This window comes from Schistocerca piceifrons, chromosome 1 (genome assembly GCF_021461385.2).
Source record: "Schistocerca piceifrons isolate TAMUIC-IGC-003096 chromosome 1, iqSchPice1.1, whole genome shotgun sequence".
Classification (NCBI taxonomy): Eukaryota; Metazoa; Arthropoda; class Insecta; order Orthoptera; family Acrididae; genus Schistocerca; species Schistocerca piceifrons.
The window spans coordinates 227,009,427-227,036,597 of record NC_060138.1 but is presented as its reverse complement, the minus strand read 5'-3'; the positions used below and the strand labels follow the sequence as shown (position 1 = coordinate 227,036,597).

General features: G+C 44.2%; 1 protein-coding gene across 1 annotated transcript in view; it reads right to left on the bottom strand.

Annotated features, from left to right (window-relative positions):
• Positions 1 to 27,171, bottom strand: part of LOC124790129 (nitric oxide synthase, salivary gland-like) — a 705,692-nt gene that overhangs the window by 88,661 nt on the left and 589,860 nt on the right. The window contains 1 exon segment of the mRNA XM_047257705.1: positions 15,795 to 15,899. Within this exon segment, the coding sequence (XP_047113661.1) occupies positions 15,795 to 15,899 (105 nt within the window).

The window sequence follows — 27,171 nt, the reverse complement described above, 5'->3', positions numbered from 1 at the left end:
TACCTTTCACAAATCACTTACATCACAAAAATCTTCGCTGCTCAAGCTACTGCAACACTGCAAGCGCCACTACTGCCAGCTAAATAAAAGATTCAAACTATGGAAGGCACTAACTACTGATAGGGATAGTTAGCAAATGAAAGATATTAATAGAGAACAAACAATGTATTTACCTTGATATCATCATATAGAAATATAGCAGTTCATGACAAATTTCAAAAGTCCGCCATCTCTCTCCCCACATCCACCACTGCTGGCGGCTCACCTCCAACTGCGCAACGCTACGCGCTGTTCACAGCCAGCTGCCTAACACTACAATGGCGAGTATTACAACAATGCAAAGCAGCCACAGACTGCACACAGCACAGCCAGTGATTTTCATACAGAGGTGGCGTTACCAATAAAAAAAACCTAAACAGCCTACTTACAACCTTACCTCTCCCTACAATTTATCTGTAGCAGTAGGTTTAAGCTTCTGGTCACGAAAACTGACAACGGCATGCTGACCACATGCCCCGCCATATCCGCATCCACTGACGCGTATCGGCTGAGGATGACACGGTGGTAGGTCAGTACCGTTGGGCCTGCCGACGGTTGTTCCGGCGGAGTTTCGCTTAGTTCTTAGTAGATCTAATTTCAACTGGCCAATGATAACGCAGAAAAATTGGTACTTGGCATTTCAGTATCCATCATGGACGCGCCAAAGCAAAAGCAGGAATGCTCAACGTCATTCTCAAATATCCACAAAGGCAAATTCAGAAGTATTGCAACACTTCAATTCTCACAACATTGCGAAGATCAGTGATAAAAGGGGTGATCAGAAACAGTCTGAAAAGCTTGAAAAGAATGTGCAGGGGAGATTGTGGTGGGAAATAACTATTGAGAAAAAAAATCATGATGTTGCGCCGTCTCCGAGTTATTTAGCTTTGAAATTACCGAATCAAGTCGTTGCGAGAGCAAGTTCAAGCATTTGCATGCGCTAAAACGCGGCACAGCACAGACATATGTGAGTCCGCAAGTTACCATTTGTTGAAATGAAACTTCCCAGTTAAAATGTGCCGGCCGGTGTGGCCGTGCGGTTCTAGGCGCTTCTGTCTGGAACCGCGAGGCCGCTACGGTCGCAGGTTCGAATCCTGCCTCGGGCATGAATGTGTGTGATCTCCTTAGGTTAGTTAGGTTTAAGTAGTTATAATTCTAGAGGACTGATGACCTCAGGTGTTAAGTACCATACTGCTCAGAGCCATTTGAACCATTTTTGAGTTAAAATGTGATTCTTTCCGAAGTGACGAATTTCAGCAAGGTGAGCGAAGGCTTTGTTTGTTCAGTTTGAGGAAAACAAACAAAGAACGCTTTTGGCAACACCGCCTCTGGCAGACTGCTTGATTTTGCGCGTTCATGACTGGACTGGCTAACTTCAACCCATACCCATACTAATATTATAAATGAGAAAATAGGTCTGTCTGTTACACTGCTGACTCGACTTTCGAGAAAATTTGGATGCATGAATGCTGAGGAAGAACATAGGCTACTTCAGAAAGCGTGTAGTACAACATTTTTTCTGATTTGAAGGATATAACGCGAAACATGGAAGAATGAAGACTCTCTCAGAAAGCTATTAACTCTTTGACTTTAGGTTTATTGTATCTGTGAAAATGCTTTTATTGTTCCATATGTATGATATAAGATGATTCGACGTAATGGATGCAATGCTTATACAATGAAGAGCCAAAGAAACAGGTACGCCTGCCAAATATCGCGTAGGGCCCCCGTGAGCACGCAGAAGCGCCGCAAGACGACGTGGCATGGACTCGGCTAATCTCCGAAGTAGTGACACCATGAATCCTGCAGGTCTGTCCATAAATCCGTAGGAGTACGAGGGGGTGGAGATCTCTTCTGAACAGCATGTTGCAAGGCATCCATGATATGCTCAATAATTTGGAATTTGGCGGCCAGCGGGAGTGTTTAAAGTCGGAAGTGTGTCCCTGGAAGCACTCTGCAGCAATTATGGACGTGTGGGGTGTCACATTGTCGTGCTGGAACTGCCCAAGTCCGTCGGTATGCACAATGGACATGAATGGATGCAGGTGATCAGACAGGATGCTTACGTGTCACCTGTCAGACGTATCAGGGGTCCTATATCACTCCAACTGCACACGCACCACACCATTGCAGAGCCTCCACCAGCTTGAATGGTCCGCTGCTGACATGCAAGGTCCATGGATTCATAAGGTTGTCTGCATACCCGTACACTCCATGCGCTCGATACAGTGTGAAACGAGACTCGCCCGACCAGGCAACGTGTTTCCAGCCATCAACAGTCCAATGCCGGTGTTGACGACCCCAGGCGGGGCGTAAAGCTTTGTGTCGTGCAGTCATCAAGGGTACACGAGTGGGCCTTCGGCTGCGGAAGCCCATATCGATGATGTTTCGTTGAATGGTTCGCACGCTGACACTTGTTGATGGCCCAGCACTGAAATCTGCAGCAGTTTGCCGAAGGGTTGCATTTCTGTCACGTTGAATGATTCTCTTAAGTTGTCGTTGGTCCCGTTCTTGCAGTATCTTTTTCCGGTCGCAGCGATGTCTTAGATTTCATATTTTGCCAGATTCCTGATATTCTCGGTACACGGTATATGGTCGTACGGGAAAATCCCCATTTCATCGCCACCTCGGAAATGCTGTGTCGCATGGCTTGTGCGCTGACTATACCACCACGTTCAAAGTCACTTAAATCTTGATAACGCGCCGTTGTACCAACAATAACCGACCTAAAAACTGTGGCAGACACTTGGCGTCGCCGACCGCAGCGCCGTATTCTGCCCATTTACGTATCTCTGTATTTGAATACGCATGCCTATACCAGTTTCTTTGGCGCTTCAGTGAACAATTTTCTGCACGTTTAATTCATGCTTCCATACTAACACAAATCACGAGCGCGTCGCATTGCAACCGCTCAGCGTCATGCGCTGTTATACGCTCGTAGTTGTAAACAGGGTAAGGGCCAGGCTACGCAGTTCGCGCCTTGTGGTTAGCGTTGTAGACGCCTCACTATGGGGTTACGGGTTCAGTTCCCACTCACATTGTATATTTTTCGCTCGCGAAACCATTTTATCATCATCGAAGCGCAAGTCCTTGAAATGGCGTCAAATAAACACTTCCATAAGGCGACCGAATATCTCGGACGTGACCCCCTGACCAATAATGGCATATGCAAATTTCATTTCATTTTATTGTACTGATTTGCAAGCGCAGCTGCGGGTGACAGCTAGTGCTAAATAACTCGGAAAGGGCACAACATATAGATTTTTTTTGAACAGTTATGTCCCAGCTCAATCTTCCCCTACGACGCCTTACAAGCTTTTCACACTGTTTCTGGCCACCCTATAGATATTAGCTTCAGTGTTGTTAAGAAATAGATAAAAATACTAAAACTGAACATAGTTCCCATGCGTGGCGAAATCCTAGTATGGCCATATACAGCAGTTGCGGCTGAGTTAGCCCTACCGGCCGGTGTGGCCGAGCGGTTATAGGCGCTACAGTCTGGAACCGCGCGACCAATACGGTCGCAGGTTCGAATCCTGCCTCGGGCATGGATGTGTGTGATGTCCTTAGGTTAGTTAGGTTTAAGTAGTTCTAAGTTCTAGGGGACTGATGACCTCAGCAGTTAAGTCCCATAGTGCTCAGTGCCATTTGAACCGTTTTTGAGTTAGCACTGTTTTAACCACTGTACTTTGTATATCCCTCGAAACGTTCCCAGTGACTCAAAGAAAGGCCAGGTCAGACTAGTCTACAAGAAGGGTAGCAGAAGTAATCCACAAAAGTACCATCCAATATCGTTAATATCCGTTTGTTGTGGAATCTTAGAACATATTCTGAGCTCAGACGTAATGAGGTATCTCGAACAGAATGACCTCCTCCATGCCAACCAGCTTCGATTCTGAAAACATCGATCATGTGAAACGCAACGTGTGCTTTTCTTACATAACATCTTGGAAGCCATGGACGAAGGCAGTCATGCAGTTTCTCGCGCGGCCCTCGTGTCTCAGTCGTGTTTTATAATAATCTGCATCCACCACTTAACGTCCGAAACCAGAAACGTCAACTAACGTTTAGAAGTCAGTTTTATCTGTTGCATTAGGTGTGTATTTTGAAAGTAACCAGTTTTTATTTGTATGACTACCTTGGCCACATTTCCCGACGAGTAATGTGCCCACTTTTCCCGATCGGGCGCCATGTCGTCATGAGTGATCCACAGAGGAAACTACCAAACTGAAATAGGCCAAAAGACGTTGTATAAACATGATATTGGTAAAAATCACTGCTCTCCACACAAGTGAGGTAGCGAGAATATCTTGATGAATTATCTTATATCAGCGATTCTGAAAAGTTTTGCAATGTGCGAACTAGTCTGACAGCTTATCGGCAGACAACAGCATTGTCCACAGTAAAAAATATGCAATGGCCAATTTCCCCTCTTCGCCACTTTACTACACCTACCCTTATCGATTCTACTATTAATCGGTAACCTACACAAACTGGTATCTAAATTAATTAATAACTGTAATTACAATATCAGGCATGATCACAAATGTTTACAAAATGTTTTGTATGAGCCGCGCGGAATTACCCGAACGGTCATAGGCGCTACAGTCATGGACTGTGCTGCTGATCCCGGCGGAGGTTCGAGTCCTCCCTCGGGCATGGGTGTGTGTGTTTGTCCTTAGGATAATTTAGTTTAAGTAGTGTGTAAGCTTAGGGACTAATGACCTTAGCAGTTAAGTCCCATAAGATTTCACACACATTTGAACATTTTTTTGTTTTTAATGTCATTTTTCTTTCTCTCATTCAACTGTATTACAACAGCATTAATAATATCAAGAGCTCAGATGGAAACCCAGTTCTAAGCAAAGAAGGGAAAGCAGAAAGGTGGAAGGAGTATATAGAGGGTCTATACAAGGGCAATGTAGTTGAGGACAATATTATGGAAATGGAAGAGGATGTAGATGTAGATGGAATGGGAGATACGATACTGCATGAAGAGTTTGATACAGCACTGAAAGACCTGAGTCGAAACAAGGCCCCGGGAGTAGACAACATTCCACTAGAACTACTGACGGCCTTGGGAGAGCCAGTCCTGACAAAACTCTACCATCTGGTAAGCAAGATGTATGAGACAGGCGAAATACCCTCAGACTTCAAGAAGAATGTAATAATTCCAATCCCAAAGAAAGTAGGTGTTGACAGATGTGAAAATTACCGAACTATCAGTTTAATAAGTCACAGCTGCAAAATACTAACGCGAATTATTTACAGACGAATGGAAAAACTGGTAGAAGCTGACCTCGGCGAAGATCAGTTTTGATTCCGCAGAAATGTTGGGACACGTGAGGCAGTACTGACCCTACGACTTATCTTAGAAATTAGGTTAAGGAAAGGCAAACCTACATTTCTAGCATTTGTAGACTTAGAGAAAGCTTTTGACAATGTTGACTGGAATACTCTCTTTCAAATTCTAAAGGTGGCAGGTGCAAAATACAGGGAGCGAAAGGCTATTTACAATCTGTACAGAAACCAGATGGCCATTATAAGAGTCGAGGGGCATGAAAGGGAAGCAGCGGTTGGGAAGGGAGTGAGACAGGGTTGTAGCCGGTCCCCGATGTTATTCAGTCTGTATATTGAGCAAGTAGTAAAGGAAACAAAAGAAAATTTCGTAGTAGGTATTAAAGTCAATGGAGAAGAAATCATAACGTTGAGGTTCGCCAATGACATTGTAATTCTGTCAGAGACTGCAAAGGACTTAGAAGAGCAGTTGAACGGAATGGACAGTGTCTTGAAAGGAGGATATAAGATGAACATCAACAAAAGCAAAACGAGGATAATGGAATATAGTCGAATAAAATCAGGTGATGCTGAGGGAATTAGATTAGGAAATGAGACATTTAAAGCAGTAGATGAGAGTTACTATTTGGGAAGCAAAATAACTGATGACGGTTGAATTAGAGAGGCAATGGCGTTTCTTAAGAAGAGAAATTTGTTATCATCGAAAGTAGAATTATGTGTCAGGAAGTCTTTTCTGAAAGTATTTGTGTGGATTGCAGCCATGTATGGCAATGAAACATGAACGATAAATAGTTTAAACAAGAAGGGAATAGAAGCTTTCCAAACGTGGGGCTACAAAAGGAATGCTGAAGATTAGATGCGTAGGTCACGTAACTAAACTAGAAGAAGGGATCGGTTGGTAGGACACGTTCTGAGGCATCAAGGGATCACCAATTTAGTACTGGAGGGAAGCGTGGAGGGTAAAAATCTTAGAGGAACACCACGAGAAGTATACAATAAGCAGATTCAGAAGGATGTGGGTTGTAGTAGTTGCTCGGAGATGATGAGGCTTGCAAGGATGGAGTAGCATGGAGAGTTGCATCAGCGCAGTCTCTGGACAGAAGACCGCAACAACAACAACAACAACAACAACAACAGAAGCTCTGCCTGCATTTCCCGGCTATATGATGACTAGAAATGTATTCATGTTGGAAACAATATGTATGTTCTTCCCGCGATTTAATTGTTAATTTGAAATATTGTTGGTACCTACTGTCTTTAGTTTGCTGCGTTGTGATGGCACTGGGGACACAAAGGTTTCCTGTAGGAGCCGAAATTTAATAGTGTTATCTGTTATAAGTCCACATTCCAAAATTTCTCTGCGCCAGGCAGAGTTTATTAGCGGCCGATTATGTCGTAAGCACACCCGCAAGCTGGTCAGAAATGCCACGTTTTCAAATCATTTCTAATGAGTTATATCTACAACTGCCCAGTTTTTTATTGTTCACATTTCACCTGGTTCAGTTTTCATAAACTTCTCACTCAATTGAAGATGCATGTGAAAGACCAATGAGCTAATGCGTTAGATATTTCTGTACTCCGACAGTATAGAGCATGGTTCCTTCGTGGGAACAATTTCCTCACTTTTGTTACATTATCGCGGAGATTTTTATCATCATTTGTCCTCTCACACTTCTCATATTTCTTTGTCCATGAAATGAATTCTGTCTGTATATTCTGTCTCGTAGTTCTTTTAAGTGTTGTCTTCTTTGGGCTACTAGGATTAAGCTTTAATACTAGTTCCTTTTCTTTTGCGATATCAGTGCTGTTCTTAACTTGCATTTCAGTTCCTCAATCGAAGCTGCGAGTTAAACAATAGAAGCGGCATATTTCAAGACGACACGCCTGTTTGGTTATTCCGCGATTGAAACGATAACTTTCCTCAATTACAGGATTCTCCTTCCCTCGCTTAGAACGTCATTAGATTTCTCAGATGTTCTGTTTAAACCTTGTTTTTATGAGTTACCTGTCTTCTAACTGGTTTGATGCGGCCCGCCACGAATTCCTCTCCTGTGCCAACCTCTTCATCTCCGATTAGAACTTGCGACCTACGTCCTCAATTATTCGCTGGATGTATTTCACACTCTGTCCAGCTTCCTCTAGTACCATGGAAGCCATTCCCAGATGTCTTAACAGATGTCCTGTCATCCTGAACCTTCTCCTTGTTAGAGTTTCCTACATATTCCTTTCCTCTCCGATTCTGCACAGAACCTCCTCATTCCTTACCTTATCAATGTACCTAATTTTCAACATTCGTTTGTAGCATCACATCACAAATGCTTCGATTCTTTTGTGTTCCGGTTCTCCCGCATCTAGTGTTTTTTAAGTATAAAATATTAATTTCTTTGATTAACTGTGAAGCGAATGGTGTCCACATAATAAAAATGTGATTTATTGGTATCATGAAGCGAGAAACCGTGAAATATTCAGCTTCCGCCCAAATTAGTTAGCGGTCTCGAAGTGTCCTTAAATATCACGAGCGGTAACTCCAAAAAGACTAGAACTAAAGGTATACATTTTCTTCATTCACACGATTTGTTAAATAGCATGCACCCGTTTCACGTGCAACGTAGATCTGGAAACGAAACGAGTGAGAGTAAAATGTAAATTGCTGGCGGAGCTCGACATGAGGATATTGCCTGCATTATTCAAAAGCCATCGGAGTTCAGATACAGCGGACGTGAAGCTGCGGCCAGTTGCGACTAAGTACTGCTTCCTCGAGGATATAATCGTCTTAGTCTCCCAGTTACATGCAGGACTCGCTCCTAAAATTAATGCATAAATAGAGGTTTGAAAGCGACCATCTCTGGGTTACGTATCCATCACAGTGCTTTGGGCGTAGCTGGGTTTGTACACTGGGTATGGCGGGGAGGCTGACGAACCTTAGTTACCTAGATATATTGGTTTGAAATCAACTAGATGTTGACGGAGGACAAAAAGCCAAGCTTTTGTTCTTACGCACTAAGCGAATTCAAGGTGTCAGTTACAGCTTCTCATTTATGAAAATAGAGCATTGATTTTAACAACTGAATGACTTGTTGCAAGTTTTACATGTGTAGTAGTACAGTTGTACAGTTAACGTAATTTCTCTGAAATTCCCACTATTAATGCGACGGTTATCGTTTTTTCCATTTTGTCACGTGAAAGGGTAACTAACAGTTTGAAACACTCTATTGACCTTTCATTTTACAAATGGCAGGTTTTCAGTGAATTATTTTCTGTAGCAACTTGAGTCAGTTAAGTCGCTGGATCTATAGAAGCAGAAGACTAAATGAACTTTGGCGAGAAGAGCGTTTAGTTTTCTAACGATTCTTCAACAAAACATATGAAATGTTTTATTATATTTTTATAAGAAATTTGATTAGTAGTCAAAATGTACTCGGTCCCGGGTTCGAAGCCCGCCACCGCTTAAATTCTGAATAATAATCGGCATTGGCGATCGAAGACTTACGGCATAAGAAGTCACCCATCATTCTGCCTATGGCCATGTCAAAAAGGGCGGAAGAGCGGACAGAGATTCAGGGCACTCTCTAGTCTTTGGGGCGAGAAATTACCCCTAAAGGAGGAAGAATCAGCAATGATCAACGGCATGAGAATGCAGGAGGCGATGGAAACCACTGAATTAAAGACACATAACACGTATCCACAGGACATGTGGCCTGTAGTTGAAAAGTGTCCTGATGATCTCTCCATTAGCAAAAGATTCCGGAACAGACCCCCACTCGGATCTCCGGGAGGGGGCTGCCAAGAGGGAGGTGACCATGAGAAAAGCAGCAGGAATTGGTATAACGGGAGTAGGATTCTTTATGAATAGGAAGGTAGGGCATGGAGGTGCTATTGTGAACAGTTCAGTGATAGGGTGGTGGTTATCAGAATCGACAGGAAACCAAAACCGACAACGATAGTTTAGGAATACACTCCGACGTCTCAAGCTTAAGATGAAGAGATAGAGAAAGTATACGATGATATTGAATGGGTAACACAGTACGTAAAGGGAGATGGAAATCTAATAGTCTTGGGGGACTGGAATGCGGTTGTAGGGGAAGGAGTCGAAGAAAAGGTTACAGAAGAATTTGGGATTGGGACAAGGAATGAGTAAGGAGAAAGACTAATTGAGTTCTGTAATAAATTTCAGCTAGTGATAGCGAATAGTCTCTTCAAGAATCACAAGAGGAAGAGGTATATTTGCAAAAGACGAAGAGGTATATTTGCAAAAGACAAGGTGATTCGGGAAGATTTCAGTTAGATTACGTAATGGCCGGACACAGATTCCGAAAATAGGTACCGCATTGTAAGGTGTACCCAGGAGCAGATATGGACTCAGATCACTATGTAGTAGTGATGGAGAGTAGGCTGAAGTTTAAGAAATTAGTCAGGAAGAAGCAACACGCAAAGAAGTGGGATACGGATGTACTAAGGAATGACGAGATACGCTCGAAGTTCCTTAAGGCTACAGATACAGCAATAAGGCTCAGTAGGCAGTACATTTGAAGAGGAATGGACATTTCTAAAACGGGAAGTCACAGAAGTTGTAAAGAAAGACATAGGTACAATGAAGGTAACTGCGAAGAAACCACGGCTAACAGAAGAAATACTTCAATTGATTGATGAAAGAAGGAAGTATACAAATGTTCAGGGAAATTCAGGAATACAGAAATACAAGTCGCTGACGAATGAAGTAAATAGGAAGTGCTGGGAAGCTAAGACGAAATGGCTGCATGAAAAATGTGAAGAAATCGAAAAAGATATCTACATCTACATCTACATTTATACTCCGCAAGCCACCCAATGGTGGCCTTTCCTGTTCCAGTCGCGTATGGTTCGCGGGAAGAACGACTGCCGGAAAGCCTACGTGCGCGCTCCAATCCCTCTAATTTTATATTCGTGATCTCTTCTGGATGTATAAGTAGGAAGAAGCAATATATTCGATACCTCATCCAGAAAAGCACCCTCTCGAAACCTGGACAGCAAGCTACACCGCGATGCAGAGCGCTTGCAGAATCTGGCACTAGAGTTTGCTAAACATCTCCGTAACGCTATCACGCTTACCAAATAACCCTGTGACGAAACCCGCCGCTCTTCTTTGGATCTTCTCTATCTCCTCTGTCAACCCGACATGATACGGATCCCACACTGATGAGCAATACTCAAGTATAGGTCGAACGAGTGTTTTGTAAGCTACCTCCTTTGTTGATGGACTACATTTTCTAAGGACTCTCCCAATCAATCTTAACCTGGTACCCGCCTTACCAACAATTAATGTTTTATGATCATTCAACTTCAAATCGTTCCGCACGCATACTCCCAGATATTTTACAGAAGTAACTGCTACCAGTGTTTGTTCCGCTATCATATAATCATACAATAAAGGATCCTTCTTTCTATGTATTCGCATTACATTACATTTGTAATGTCTATGTTAAGGGTCAGTTGCCACTCCCTGCACCAAGTGCCTATCCGCTGCACATCTTCCTGCATTTCGCTGCAATTTTCTAATGCTACAACTTCTCTGTATACTACAGCATCATCCGCGAAAAGCCGCATGGAACTTCCGACATTATCTACTAGGTAATTTATTTATATTGAGAAAAGCAGTGGTCCCATAACACTCCCCTGTCGCAAGCCAGAGGTTACTTTAACGTCTGTAGACGTCTCTCCATTGAGAACAACATGCTGTATTCTGTTTGCTAAAGCCGTTCAATCCAGCCACACAGCCGGTCTGATATTCCGTAGGCTCTTACTTTATCAGGCGACAGTGAGGAACAATTGTCAGAAGGTGTGACTCATCTTATAGGAGGGTTTAAATAACCTACGGTGAAATTATAACCGAGGGTGGTAACATTAAGACTCCAACGGAAATTCACTGTTAAATGCAGAGGAGAAACCGGCTAGGTGGAGAGAGTACACCAAAGACCTCTGTGAGAGGATAGATTCGTCTGATGTGGTAGATGAAGAAACAAGAGTCGATTTAAAGGTGAGAATGGATCCATTATAAAATCATAATTTAAGAGAGCTTTGGAATATTTAAAATCAAATAAGGCACAAGGGATAGCTAACATTCCATCTGAGCCGGCCGTGGTGGCTGAGCGGTTCTAGGCGCTACAGTCTGGAACCGCGCGACCGCTACGGTCGCAGGTTCGAATCCTGCCTCGGGCATGGACGTATGTGATGTCCTTAGGTTAGTTGGGTTTAAGTATTTCTAAGTTCTAGGGGACTGATGGCCTCAGGTGTTAAGTCCCATAGTGCTCAGAGCCATTTGAACATTCCATCTGAATTTCTAAGATCATTGGGGCAAGGCGCAACAAAACGACTATTCACATTGGTGTATAGAATGTATGAGCCTGGCAACATACCATCTGATTTTCGGAAAAGAATCATCACACAACATCGAAGCCGGCAAGAACTCACCAAGTGCGAGAATTATCGCACAATCAGCTTAACAGCTCATGCATCCAAGTTGCTTACGAGAGTAATATACAGAAGAATGGATAAGAAAATTGAGGATGTGTTAAAAAAGGCAATTCTGACTTGCGGTTAATAATGGAAGCAAGGCACGTTCATAGGATTTGTCGACCTGGAAAAGGGTTCGACAATGTAAAATGGTGCAAGGTGTTCGAAATTCCGAAAAAAAGAGGGGTACGCTATAGGGAGAGACGAGTCATATACAATATGTACAACAGTCAAGAGGGAATAATAAGAGTGGATGAACAAGAATGAAGTGCTCGTATTAAACAGGATGTAAGACAAGGATGTAGCGTCTCGTCTCTACTGTTCAATCTGTACATCGAGGAAGCAATGATGGATATGTTAGACGACCGTGTATCACTATTCATATTGAAAATAAAGTGGGCGCTTGGACGACTAATAGTACGGCGTGACTCGGATTTTATTCTAGGCTAGCGTTTCCCATTTGTGGTAGTCTCATACTTTTTAGGCCGAAGAAAGAGCTACTTACATAAAAAAGCAACGCCGTAAGGGTGTCAGAAAGTCTAGCACCTGCATGTTAGGCAAACTTTGTTTAGGCAAACATTCAGTAGCGCGTGCCATTGCCCCGCAAGACCCGAAACAGAAGCACTATTTAAGAGTAGAGAAGGGCGATGTTCAATGTCACTATTAACTTTTGTATTTTTACCACATCGAAACTGGCAGGAACAGGGAGTTCACTTGCTTTTAATTTGGGAAATGGAAAAATTCAATTTGCGAAAGATGTTTTGAAACATTTTAAAATCACATGTTGTTGATGAAAAGTCTTATCCGATATTGGATTCCTGGTGAGAACCAAATAATATCGTCATGTGTGATAGCATGTTTATACACTCCTGGAAATGGAAAAAAGAACACATTGACACCGGTGTGTCAGACCCACCATACTTGCTCCGGACACTGCGAGAGGGCTGTACAAGCAATGATCACACGCACGGCACAGCGGACACACCAGGAACCGCGGTGTTGGCCGTCGAATGGCGCTAGCTGCGCAGCATTTGTGCACCGCCGCCGTCAGTGTCAGCCAGTTTGCCGTGGCATACGGAGCTCCATCGCAGTCTTTAACACTGGTAGCATGCCGCGACAGCATGGACGTGAACCGTATGTGCAGTTGACGGACTTTGAGCGAGGGCGTATAGTGGGCATGCGGGAGGCCGGGTGGACGTACCTCCGAATTGCTCAACACGTGGGGCGTGAGGTCTCCACAGTACATCGATGTTGTCGCCAGTGGTCGGCGGAAGGTGCACGTGCCCGTCGACCTGGGACCGGACCGCAGCGACGCACGGATGCACGCCAAGACCGTAGGATCCTACGCAGTGCCGTAGGGGACCGCACCGCCACTTCCCAGCAAGTTACGGACACTGTTGCTCCTGGGGTATCGGCGAGGACCATTCGCAACCGTCTCCATGAAGCTGGGCTACGGTCCCGCACACCGTTAGGCCGTCTTCCGCTCACGCCCCAACATCGTGCAGCCCGCCTCCAGTGGTGTCGCGACAGGCGTGAATGGAGGGACGAATGGAGACGTGTCGTCTTCAGCGATGAGAGTCGCTTCTGCCTTGGTGCCAATGATGGTCGTATGCGTGTTTGGCGCCGTGCAGGTGAGCGCCACAATCAGGACTGCATACGACCGAGGCACACAGGGCCAACACCCGGCATCATGGTGTGGGGAGCGATCTCCTACACTGGCCGTACACCACTGGTGATCGTCGAGGGGACACTGAATAGTGCACGGTACATCCAAACCGTCATCGAACCCATCGTTCTACCATTCCTAGACCAGCAAGGGAACTTGCTGTTCCAACAGGACAATGCACGTCCGCATGTATCCCGTGCCACCCAACGTGCTCTAGAAGGTGTAAGTCAACTACCCTGGCCAGCAAGATCTCCGGATCTGTCCCCCATTGAGCATGTTTGGGACTGGATGAAGCGTCGTCTCACGCGGTCTGCACGTCCAGCACGAACGCTGGTCCAACTGAGGCGCCAGGTGGAAATGGCATGGCAAGCCGTTCCACAGGACTACATCCAGCATCTCTACGATCGTCTCCATGGGAGAATAGCAGCCTGCATTGCTGCGAAAGGTGGATATACACTGTACTAGTGCCGACATTGTGCATGCTCTGTTGCCTGTGTCTATGTGCCTGTGGTTCTGTCAGTGTGATCATGTGATGTATCTGACCCCAGGAATGTGTCAATAAAGTTTCCCCTTCCCGGGACAATGAATTCACGGTGTTCTTATTTCAATTTCCAGGAGTGTAGATAATGAGGGTCAACCGACTTGCAGTAGAAGTAATACCCCGAAACTGCACACCATGTGAGGTTTATTTTTATCGCCAAATAAAAAAAAAAAATATTTCGAGGCTTCAAAACTGCAGTTTGCTTCCGGATACCTAACGGGAATTGCAGAGCTGCGTGGATGAAGTAACAACTGAAGTCATAATTTATGATCAACATTCGACACCTGATTTTTCGTATGCAAGGTATCCATAAAAATTAATTCCAGAAACAGAGATATTTTTAAATGTAAACCAAGTCTGTTTTTCACCGAAACTTCTGAAGGAACGATGTAACTGCGGGAAGACTGAATTTATTAGACGTTCTTAGTGCCACGAATGTATTTACCTCGAATGTTTATATGACAATATCGAAAGAAATTGAGGAGATGTAACAGACTGAGTGAAAGAGACACCTAAAGCGACCAAGACTAAACTTTTAATTCTTCACTATTCCAATCCGATAGAGAAATTTGTTACTATACATTATTGATTTACTCATCTTATTAACCGTCCTATTGCTATCATTTTCAAAATACAAATGAAGAAAAGCTTCAGAATGCATCGGGGAACTGAATACAGATCCCCTGTTCCGTTTCGGTCATTACGCCAGTTGCTCTTCCATTGAACAGTGTTTAAACTTGTACATGCATAAGCGGTTGCGCAAAAAATTTCTTCCTCGATTTCTAGGAAAATATGCAATGCCGGCTACTATATTTTGACGATAAATGCTCATTTTCAACTAGCTATCGATCCCATTATATCTGAGTCGACTGCGAATCATTGTATTTAGAGGTGCTTTTCTCCAAAAAGGGAGAGGGGTAAGAGCCAAGATGTGTACACGCCACATGTCAAATATGCGCCGAACCAGATGGTCGTGTCTGAGACCATCCCCGTGTCAGTAAAAGCGCTATCTGCGCTGGATATTACATGTTAGATACAGCTTTAGTAAAACAACGTTTTATTTGGAACTAGAAAGAAACCATCGTCGTTTTCCGTTGTGTGTGTGTGTGTGCGCATGTGTGTGTGTGTGTGTGTGTGTGTGTGTGTGTGTGTGAGTGTGTGTGCGCGCGCGCATGTGTGTGTGTGTGTGTGTGTGTGTGTGTGTGTGTGTGTGCACGTGTGTGTGGGTGCGTGTGACAGAGAGAGAGAGAGAGAGAGAGAGAGAGAGAGAGAGAGAGAGGTCTTCAAATTTTCTTTATTTTCTGCAGGAAGGTGAGTCCTCGACATTTTAGATGTAATCCATTTCAAAACATCAAATCAGTGTATTTTAGCAGCTCCCTGCAAATTTTGTTATGAGGATGTGTGGCCTTGGCTCTATGACTAAACAATATACACGGACTGCCTAAGAAAGTACTGTTGCACTTGCTTCAAAGACCAGCGGGGATATCTTCCATCATTGCAGCTTTTCATGAATAAGAGGCTGCCATAGCCCACCTGTTCGAAAAAGCGTTTGAAGAATGGAAACTGTCATTAAGAGTTGTCCAGAGGGTTTAATATTTCGAGTAAATAAACGGATAACTTTGGTTAGATAGGGAAACAATACAGCAAGTGGGTCTACATGTGAATTAGTACTATGTAAGAACTGAGCATCGTAGATGTATTGAGAAGCTGTTGGCAGTTATCTGCAGTGCTGGTAACAGGCAGAAGTAGTAGAAGGCTCACCTCTCCGTTCTCGGGCGGATCGCCGTTGCCAAAAGTCGAGGTGACCACCAACAGCAGCGCCTCGTGCTCGATGCTGCTCATGTCGTAGTCGGCCATGCAGTAAACCTGGAACACACGGAACCACCACAGTGAGATCGACAGTCGTCAACCGAGAAACACAATTACAATATTTGATGAAAAGCAAGCTGACACCTATTAGTGGACATTCTTTGCCTTATGAGGGATTGGGCTCTGCTGGGTAGAATTTTAATGAGATGAGGTGTTTGAACTTTTTGGCAGCCCATTCTTCTTCGGAAGTCGAAACCAGAGAAATTATTAATGTTGGAATGCGGGATCTAGAGTGAAGTCGACGTTCTCAGTCTGTAATGCTATTGTAAATATAATACTGGCAGTAATCTGTGTATTTTAAAATTTTTTTGTTCCATAATAATTTTGAAAAATTAAGCAAATACTATAACGAGAGTAAGCTTTTGTTAAGTGTAGTTTATCTGTTTAAAATAACCTCTTTGACGTAGGTGGAATAAATGTATTAAAACATATTATGAATAATTATGTAATATTTCAAGTGCAACTGTAATTAATTATGTCAGTTTTGTATGTATATGCTGTCATGCAATTGTAGATGGTTCATACTTAATTTTTTTTGTAAGCAGAAGTGTAAATTGAGAATGTGTAGGGATCATAGGTAGAACGGAACTCCGGTCTGTGGTGGAATGGAAAAGGTGGTGGGGCGCGTGAGTGAGAACCAGTGAGAGCAAGTGGCATATATAGTCGGTAGCTGCACTGCAAGTGGTGAACACGCATTACACTGGTCAAGCACTAGAGGCCCCGAATTTACCTGGAAGACTGGGTTTTGGCCTCGGACCTGTTCTACATGATTGGCGCAGTACGGCAATAAATTAATAGCTCAGAAATTTGCAATTCTGTCGTCGCCATCAAGAGGAAGACAGAGCTATGTACATCAAGAGCCGCACCCGCGCAATGTTACTACGCAGCACCGCCTCACGCCGCCTTCGACATCAGTAACAGGCAAAGTACTTTATTTAGAAGTGTATCACAGTATGAACCATCCATCTTCAATCAGTGGAATATAAGTGTTAAATGTACCTTTGTGTTTAACCGTGATTTTCCTATGTCACTTACCTCAGTAGGGTTCTTACCTAAACGAATTTATTCCGAGTATCCTGATGTTTATTGAAGCTTGAATAATAGTAAATTACTGGCAATAGTACTATTTGGTAGTAAATTTTGAAAATCATTATTAAATACTAAAGTTTGCACGTATCAGTTTAAGGGCCACCGCTTTGCGTGACCATGAGCACAAGGTTTCAATAGTATTTCTGAAAGTAAAGTAACATAATTGTTTAACTGCAAAAATATTAACAGTAATTGTTCGTGTTGCTTCTCCATGTTAAAGAAAGCCAGACAAATAGTGGTATTAGTAAAACGTTAACAGATAACAGTCCTAAAGAAATGAAACTTAGTCGTGTTAAATAATAGTTTTGGTCATATAAATGAAAGCTATAAATTTAATATTTTTTTGTATCCTTGGTGAAACATATGTGTGACTTCTTTAAATAATTATTGAAGTATAGTGATAAATTCCATAAGTAACAAAAAGTGGGATTAATAGTACTTACTGCCAAGTGACCGTAGTAAGTGAAAGTAGGTATTTATTCAGTGTCGAAAATTGATTTCATCTTTTTGTGTAGACACTGTGCCCTATTTGGGCTGGCGGCCGTTTTATTAAGCGAAACAGTTTAGTGTTATAACAGGCTTTGTCTGATAAAAGGTTTCCAAAGGTAATTATTCTCACTGCTTTTCCCCCAAACTGTATGATTCGGAGAAAAATAGTTCGATTCTTTACCATTGGGTTAAACACGGTTAAAATCTCTCTCCGAGAGTCGATGGTTTGGAGTGTCAGTGCTGTGTGATTTTGTGGTGGTGTCCCTGCCGCTACTTACTGCACAGTTCTGACATTCCGAATCGCGGATCTTCCGTCTTTACAGTGGTAGAACTTAAACGTTCTGGTATCGTATTGACGAGAACGCGAAAGTACCGTTGCAAGTCCAGAGATGTTCCTTCGGGTTCAGGTCGGAACTCTGAGCTAGCCAGTTCCTTTCTGGAAAGTTATTGTCCACAAACGATTCCTTCACAAATGCTGCTTTACGACAGTATGACAGGATGCGTTTTCTTGCTGATGCATACAATGATCGTGACACCCCCACTCCATGCCCCACCACTACTCCCACCCCCCCACCACCAGATCCACATAGGCATGCGTATTAAGGCGGCACTTCCAGGACGGGGAGGTCCGCCAGCCCTCGTTCGAATCCGCCCGGCGGATTAAAGACGGAGGTCAGCGTGCCGGCCAGCCTGGATGTGGTTTTTACGCGGTTATCCACATGTGACTAGATGAATACTGGACTGGTTCCCCAGTCCCGCCTTATTTATACATTTCGTAAACATTTAGAATACTTTGAAACTTCGGGACACTTAAGACATGAATAACACCAAATGCAGACTGTTGTGATACACACTGTAAGCGTATTGTCATATCGCTAGCTTAGTTGTGGAGTATCTTTGCGGGCAGCCGCGTCTGTCGAGTCGAGCACCGGACACGGAACTGTTATGTTGTGTAGTGTGTAGCTCTGCATGTGAGAGGCATTGTTAGTATGGAAGTTGAAGTGTTGCTGCAAGTGCTACTCAGTGAAGTGATAAAATAGGTAAATGATTCGGAGGAAAATGCGTCAAGAAGTAATTTAAAAATGAGCAGTGCTGCTATAACGTATTTGTGTATCCTCTCGTTTCGTGTCGTACCGTGCTGTATCAATCATCCGCGCCGTGTTCGGTCTCTCAGAATGAGCTACTGTGAATCAGTAATACTATTTACCACGCAAGAGAGCATCTAAGTGCCAGTGTCTTGTAGCGAGCGTGAGAACGTGCGCTCGATCATCGCGTTTCCGCAATATCAACAATCAGCCCCGCCGCGACGGTTACGCGCACGCTCGTAGGAGTGAGAATTGAGAACTGAAAAATTAACTTTACGAACAGTGTTATATCATTACTAGTGTCAAGGAGGACTATTATCAGGTATCTGTATGTGTGACGAGCGTAAGAACTTTCGATCGATCATTCGGCTTCAACATCATCAACAATCACCCGCATCGTGTCGGTTACGCGTACGCTCGTCTGAGTGATATTGTGGACAGATAATCATCAAGATTGTTAACTGGCATTAACATTTACGACTTAGAATGTAAACAGTGCAACCTGCGTTTTTATTTTATCGTCTCGGAATATAGTTGTTCATACCAAACCTAAGACAGTGTTGTTTTTTGACGTTGAGTGGCTCCCCTAACTCGCTTGCATATTTCTATAGATAATTCCAGGCAAGCCAACAGAAGTGTGGAGCAGAACAATACGACCGCTGCGGGATTACCAGGCACGTGGTGTGGACGGGGCGCACTGTCAAGCAACAGTCCGAAACGGCAAACAGTTTAAAGGTACCACCCCACCCAATTGTACCCCCGGGCGTGTTACAACACGTTCCGTTCTGGGGGCGGGGTAACGGGATAGCGCCCATAATGGAATCCGGCCATCCATTAAACATGCCAATTCATTTTCTAACCGTGTCGATCCTGCACAGATGTGGGGAAGAACTGTTCCTCTACTGTACGCAGTACACAGTGAAGTAAAATGTATTCATATCCTTCCGCGTTTGGTGTTTTCTCAAGGGAACCACACACAAACCAAGAAAAACATCCCCTTAGAGTAAAGCCACTTTCTCCGTAGTTGACTGTTGGCATTACACATGATGGCAAATTAGGTTCTCCAGGCCTCCGCCGATCCCAAACCCTTCCATCGGATTGCAACAGGGTAGAGCGTGATTCCTCACTCAAGTCATCCACTGCACATGGCGTCGCTCTTTGCTTCAGCTCAAGCGTCGCTTAGCTATGAGCACAGAGATGTGTGCCTTATGAAGACCTGCTCGGTCATTGTAACCCATTCTTTGCGACTTCTACTAGTACTTTGGAACTCAGGGGTGATCCTTCCACTGATTTCATGTAATTTTTTCATTCATGCTCTGCAATTTCCGAAAGTCTCAGTCCGTCAGTACATTAGGTGCCTGCTCTTGGTTTTGCTATCGTTGTTCCTTTTCGTTTCCACTTCACATCACCAGCAGTCGACTTGAGCAGCTTTATAACCTGGATTTGTTGCTCAGGTAACGTTCGAAGTCACTGAACTCTTCTCATCAGTCCTTTTTGCTGTAACTGTTCTCTAGTAACAATACAGTAACTCCCATCTGCTCTTGTTATGGCGGCTCCGCCTTTCGTGACATCTAGTGGTCAAGCTACTGTAGGAGAAGGCGCATTCTTCTGATCATGTAGCATACACGTTATAGTAAAGTTTGTGGCGCGTTTCAAATGGTTCAAATGGCTCCAAGCACCATGAGACTTAACAAAATGGTTCAAATGGCTCTGAGCACTATGGGACTTCTGTGGTCATCAGTCCGCTAGAACTTAGAACTACTTAAACCTAAGTAACCTAAAGCCGTCGGTACACGGACCGTGCATCCGAACGTTGAGCGTTGAGCGTGCCGAGTTTCTGACGTCATAGCGTGGAATAGCACGTTCGGGAATCTTTCCGATCGTGCAGAGCAATATCTGGCATGTCAGATATTCTGAGCGTGCGTCTGACCGTTGACCAATGAGATGGCACAGCGCCACCTACGTCACACGCACGCCGTCTCCCTTCAGCACAGAGTTGTGAGGCGCCATATTGGCGTTCATTTCGAACCTATATGTAAATATGCCGTTTCTGAGCACCAGCAAATTGAGAATCACTGGAAAACCCATTGTTAATTGTGTGACCCGTTCCAATAAAATTATGAGGAACATCGTATTCGTGGCAAAAGAATTATTGTAACCTGCGTACTATGAGAGTAGGCTATTTGAAGGCAGCGGCACACTGAAGATCCACCAAAAACGCATTTTTCTTGGTAGAATTTGTTATAGTTAAATTTCAATTAGTAACATAATTATATACGATTAACGGTTTTAGCAAGCGGTAACACAATATGATTAAGTATACCAAGGGTGTTAGGGGTTTAGCGTAGTGGTTAGCTTCTCTGTCTAGGAAGATCTTTTTGTTGGGGTGGTGGTTCGCGTCTTAACACTTCAAAAACATTTTTTCCTAACATTCGCGTTTATTAGGTTCTGATACTTTATTATTAGTTTAATATAAGTATACGCTATAATATTTGATGTTATGTAAATATAAGTTCACCTTTTTTGGAGGGTGATTTTGTTCGATTGGCTTAATCTACAGGACAGCTTGCGCTACTTGTATAAAGTTATTTTGCTCCTTTTTCTTTTACGCTTCGTAATTCACATGTTGCAAGCATTCTGCTACTGGTTAGGAACAGTAATCAAGTAAGCCTGACCCTGGGGTTTTACTAAAATGTGGGAATGATGAAATAATGTTTATCGTATGCAGAGAAGTATTCCAACTTGTACCTCGCTGTTTGTAATGGAACTGCTATAAGCCTGTGTCCTTATTGATTGGACATGGTACTTCCTTTTCGTGGACGATGGAGGAAATGTGCATTTTAATAGAGCTAACGTGGGAATTTTACGCCCGCCCGTTGAGTAAATAGTGTGATTTACGAACTACTAGAAACATCCCTCAACTACCGCTGGAGTGCGTTGCGATCGCGTATACCACGTTGGGCCCACGTACCGCATGCACAAGTCGCATCGTTCCTGAGCGTTCAGCAGCACGTTGACTTCGCACGCTCAACGTTAACGTTCGACAGCACGGTCCGTGTGCCGACGGCTTAAGGACAGCACACACATCCATGCCCGAAGCAGGATTCGAATCTGCGACCGTAGCGGTCGCGCGGTTCCAGACTGCAGCGCGTAGAACCGCTCGGCCACACCGGCCGGCGGGACTTTACATCTGAGGTCATTAGTCCCATACAACTTAGAACTACTTAAACCTAACTAACCTAAGGACGTCACACACATCCATGCCCGAGGCAGGTTTCGAACCTGCGACAGTAGCAGCAGCGCAGTTCCGGACTAAAGAGCCTAGAACCGCTCGTCCACAGCGGCCGGCTGTGTCCTGTTTATCGCTGCACAGTTGCGGTTTCACCCCATTAAGCAGGCGGTGGCGAAGCTGTAGAGAGTTTTCTGGCTCGTGGTGGCAAGTGATTAGCTTTACTGCGACCTATCTATGTGGTCAAAAGTATCCGGACACCCCCAAAAACATACATTTTTCAGTTAGGTGCTTTGTGCTGCCTCCTACTGCCAGGTAATCCGTACAGCTACCTCAGTAGTCATTAGACATCGTCGGAGAGTAGAATGGAGCGCTCTGCGGAACTCGCGCACTTCAAACGTGGTCAGGTGATTGGGTGTTACTTGTGTCATACTTCTGTACGCGAGATTTCCACGCTCATAAATATCCTTAGGTACACTTTTTCCGATGTGATAGTGAAGTGGAAAAGCGAAGGAACACGTACAGCACAAAAGCGTACAGGCGGACCTCGTTTGTTGACAGACAGAGACCGCCGACAGTTGAAGAAGGTCGTAATGTGTAACAGGCAGACATCTATCGAGGCCATCACACAGGAAATCCAAACTGCATCATGATAGGCCGGAGGTGAGGAAACTTGGATTCCATGATCGAGCGGCTGCTCATAAACCACACATCACGCCGGTGTAAGGAGCGTAACCAATGGACGATTCAATAATGGAAAAATGTTATGTAGAGTGACGAATCACGGTACACAATGTGGCGATCCGATGACAGGGTGTGCGTGTGGCGAATGCCTGGTGAACGTCATCTGCCAGCGTGTGTAGCGCCAACAGTAAAATTCGGAGGCGGTGGTGTTATGGTGTAGTTGTGGTTTTCATGGAGGGAGCTTGCACCCATTGTTGTTTTGTGTGGCACTATCACAGCACAGGTCTACATTGATGTTTTAAGCACCTTCTTGCTTCCCACTGTTGAAGAGCAATTCGGGGATGGCCATTGCATCTTTCAACACGATCGAGAACCTGTTCATAAAGCACGGCCTAATAATATCCCTGTAATGGACTGGTCTGCACAGAGTCCTGACCGGAATCCTATAGAACACCTTTAGGATGTTGTTTAACGCCGAATTCGTGCCAGGCCTCACCGACAGACATCGATACCTCTCCTCAGCGCAGCACTCCGCGAAGAATGGGCTGCCATTCCCCAAAAAACCTTCCAGCACCTGATTGAACGTACGCCTGCGAGAGTGGAAGCTGTCGTCAAGGTTAAAGGTCGGCCAACACATTATTGAATTCCAGCATTACCTATAGAGGGCGCCACGCACTTGTAAGTCATTTTTAGCCAGGTGGGTGGATACTTTTGATCACATAGTGTAGCTACAATATATATTGCAACAGTCCGCGCCAAGCGAAAGCGATCTCTCATAATACAGGTTGTTTCCCTCGGCATTTAACTCTAGCGGGAGGGGCCATCAAATGAAAACTTAACACCCGCCACAATGGAGCCATGGAATGATTCCATTCAAAAGTAATCACCATACGCTTTAAGACATTTATACCACTGGGAGATGTGAGATCAATTCGTAGAAATCGGTCGGCCGCTGACGCATCACAACCGCATTCACTCTTGCACTTCTTCGTCCGATTGAAACCGGTCCACGTATGTCTTTCTTCAGGTCGCCAGAGATGTAAAAATCGAACAGTGAAAGATCCTGGTCGTACAAGGGATGTTGTTGTGTTTCCCAACCAAATCGCTGAAGCGTAGCCTTCGTCCCATTGTGGTTGCATGCCCGAGGAACTTGTTTCCGTGTGATCGCCGCAGTCCGTGTAGCAAGCGGGCGAAGAATGCAGGCCACTTCTGCTAAGCAGCTGTCTGAAAGTGTAGTAGACTCTTAGGGGCTAGCCGTATGATGATGTGACAGCTGGACGAACACACTAGAACAGCCCAAGAACCAAGATCATAACAACTGCGTGCACCTGTGATGCAATACTATGCCGTTATCCTACCACAGTATCGAAACGTAATAACATTGGGGCCAAATATCGTGCAGCCTGTTTGTTGTGGCGGGTGTTCAGTTTTCATTTGACTCCCCTTTACAGATAGCAATGGCACGCCTTTTAACTCGGTGAAAACTCCAGTTGCTGCAAGAAATCGGAGATGGGGTGTCCCATGTATCGGCCATACACGATGTGACCGATGAATGCTATGAGATCGTGCTTCTTTTTCACCCTTTGACTCCCTGTGCGTCTGACGACGCCCGAGACACGTGACACGCAAATTTCCGAGGATCGTCTCCCAAGTGATGCACGTAGTTTTAAATTTATTTCTCCTTTTACGTTGTTCCTTCAATATAGGCTTTCTGCTTCTCGATGAGCGCGTCCCAACATTGGTGAAGTTCAGCTGATGTATGTCTCGGATAACGGCTGCAGAAAGTTCCTCCAGAAATGAGTAAGGGCATGTCACGTATATTGTGTTCACTTTCGGAAGAAATCATTATCTGGTGGACTCAGGGCGTATTCAGGGTGCACCAGGTAACACTTCCCACAAGCATCTTCGCGCAACTTTTCAGTTGAGCGGATGAGGTCGACTTTTGTGCATCGTTCAGAGCAGCTGTTGAATAAATTCAGGATAATACAGTCCTGTGACACTTTGTCTACATGAAACTCTGTCTGTAATGACGCTTACATGGTATTCATAAGGAATCATCTTTCTTTGTCTGATGTTTGGTTGATACTGACCAAATTTTTTTGGTTGGTACATCTGACCAACGTTTCATCAGCAGCGATGATTTCATGCAAGGAAGCCTTGATCTTAAACGTCAAATCTTTGTTCTAGGACGAGTGTAATGTCGTGGCGTGTTTAGAACTCAAGGAGTGAGGGATACATTGAGTAGAAATTTTTCTCTTACAAGAATAGATAATATTATCTTTGAATATCTGTATTTTTAGACATCTCCTTGCATGTTGCTCGACCATCTTCTTTAACAGCATCTTCCACAAATTTCACACTTCGTTGCTGTGTTGATCTTAACGATTTTGTTTGTCTGCTTTCGTTGTTTATGCTCTCACGACGTTCTCGAGAGCGATTAGGCCAAAGAGCAACTCTACTGTGGTCCACTATTAAATCACCATAAACTTTATTTAAACCACTGAGGATTTTGGTCCGACATTTGCCGCTTAAATTTTCATTCTTCAAATACTATCTTTGATCCTTAAGACACACAGTACCTGAGATCAGTGCAGACGCCAATTCCAGCTGCCGTTTTTATTAAACAAAAGATGATATCGACGAAAACAAAATCACTGGCTCCTTTCGCACGTTTTCCTCTACAGCTGTCACAATAGAAAATACAGACGTGCCCTTCAGTCCTCGCTGTTGCCAATCAGTGCATTATTTGTGAAATGATCCTCGTGTTCCTTTAACCGTGGCTGCAGGAATGTTCTCTCTCCAGCACAGTAATTCATTCATTTACTCTGGATATACTTCCTCCTCAGTTCACAACAGGCTATGAAAACACTAAGCTAGGTTCGTTAGCAACATCTAAGACAAAATATGCAAAACGGAGCTCCGGCTTACAGTAAAGGGTGTAAGGTGGCTATAATTTCGCACCTTACAAGCACCTATCCACATACTTCGCCGTGACCTACAAACACAATTAGGTATCAGGTGATAGGTTGTACATCGTATATTTGAATATATTAAAGAGACTGACATCGTCACGTACGCCTTGTAAATAATTGTTAACGCTTATTGCATGAAACGTGACGGAGTGTCTTTATTATCATACTAGTAGAGGTTGGAACGACAGTGGAAATGAAACGGCAGGCGGTTCTCAGGCCCTGGCTGGAAGGCCCACGCAGGTGTGTTGGACCTGCTTAAACACAGGAAGTAGCAAGACGGACGTTGTGACACCTGAGCACTGGGGCACAATAGAGTCGCGACCAGGCGGTCTTGTAGCCGGACGGGAAGGATTATACTTCGGAAACTACGAAAATCTTGGACGCAGCTGAGAAGAACGAGGAAGTGTCACCTCGGGAACCATGCAGGCTGGGTTATCTCCAAGGATTTTTTCTCAGAAGCGTACCAGTGTACGAGTATAGGTTTTTCCTCGCAAACTTCCCGCGCTGGACGACAAAAGACTAAAATATGGTCGGCGTTCGGAAGAGTCTGTAGAGAGGGAGAATATTCCGTGGTTTCGGGAATATGATTCGTTTTCGGAATTACGAGGGTGGGGAGCCGAGCCTTGCTGGGAGGCCAGCGGTGGGGAGACGTGGTCTTCGTTGTGAGCGCCCGTATGCGACGGTCGCTCGATATCAGCTTTTGTTGGTACAGACAGACTTGCTGTGTTCGCTCTCAGTAGAGTTTATAATTAGAACAGTTAGGAACTGTACTGTTGCGAATCTATACGATTCTAGACTTCACCTACGGGTTGGAAATCGTCGTTGAGAACGCAGCGTTCAGTAATTGAGAGCACTTCCCCTGCCTATAATTACGTTGAGACGTTATCTGAACTCCGTCTTTGTGGTTGGGAGTTCGCGTTTCCCGTCTGTCGAACACAGAGAGAAGAAGACAGAGTATATTAGTCAGAGGACCGCCTTCTGCCGTCCTAGTGATTGAAAGAGTTTATTTGGGAGTTCGCGTTTCCCGTCTGTCGAACACAGAGAGAAGAAGACAGAGTATATTAGTCAGAGGACCGCCTTCTGCCGTCCTAGTGTTTGAAAGAGTTTATTTGTGGCTGGAGTTCTTCCATCGTCGCAGACGAGTACGAGAACCATCACTTCGACGCACCGGACGCAGTACATACGGTGATATCGAAAATTGCTTCGGCTTATTAGGGCTATAAAAGCTAAACAGCCGTGATCACGTTAGTTTATTTCCACTGACGTTCCATATCACCGTAGATCATCTTTGAAAGCAGTGTCTTCTAGTGTTTGGTACGTTGATGATGTCAGTCATTCCGCGTTATTGGTATTAGACCGCGCAGTAATAATAAGGGGCAGAGCTGGGCAACTGATCAGTAATTTCACTTAGGAAATGTAAACTTTGTAATGCAAAGTTTTTTTTTAATCTACAAAAAAATATATAAGCAGGAACAACGTTCATCATTTAGTAGGATTAGTTGCCTTCACCATTCATTTATGTTTAGATTGTAATTTATAGAATTAAGAGATCCTAAGATCTGCTTCAGTGGGTAGTCAGACAGGGCCAAATCTTCATTTTAGCGTTTATTATTTTCCGTTGCGCACATTCATTCTTACACCCGCCTGCAGTAGCATCTTGGAAGGGTACTAAACTTTCTGGCAAATTACGGGGCAAGTGTACATGCGTTATTATTACAAGT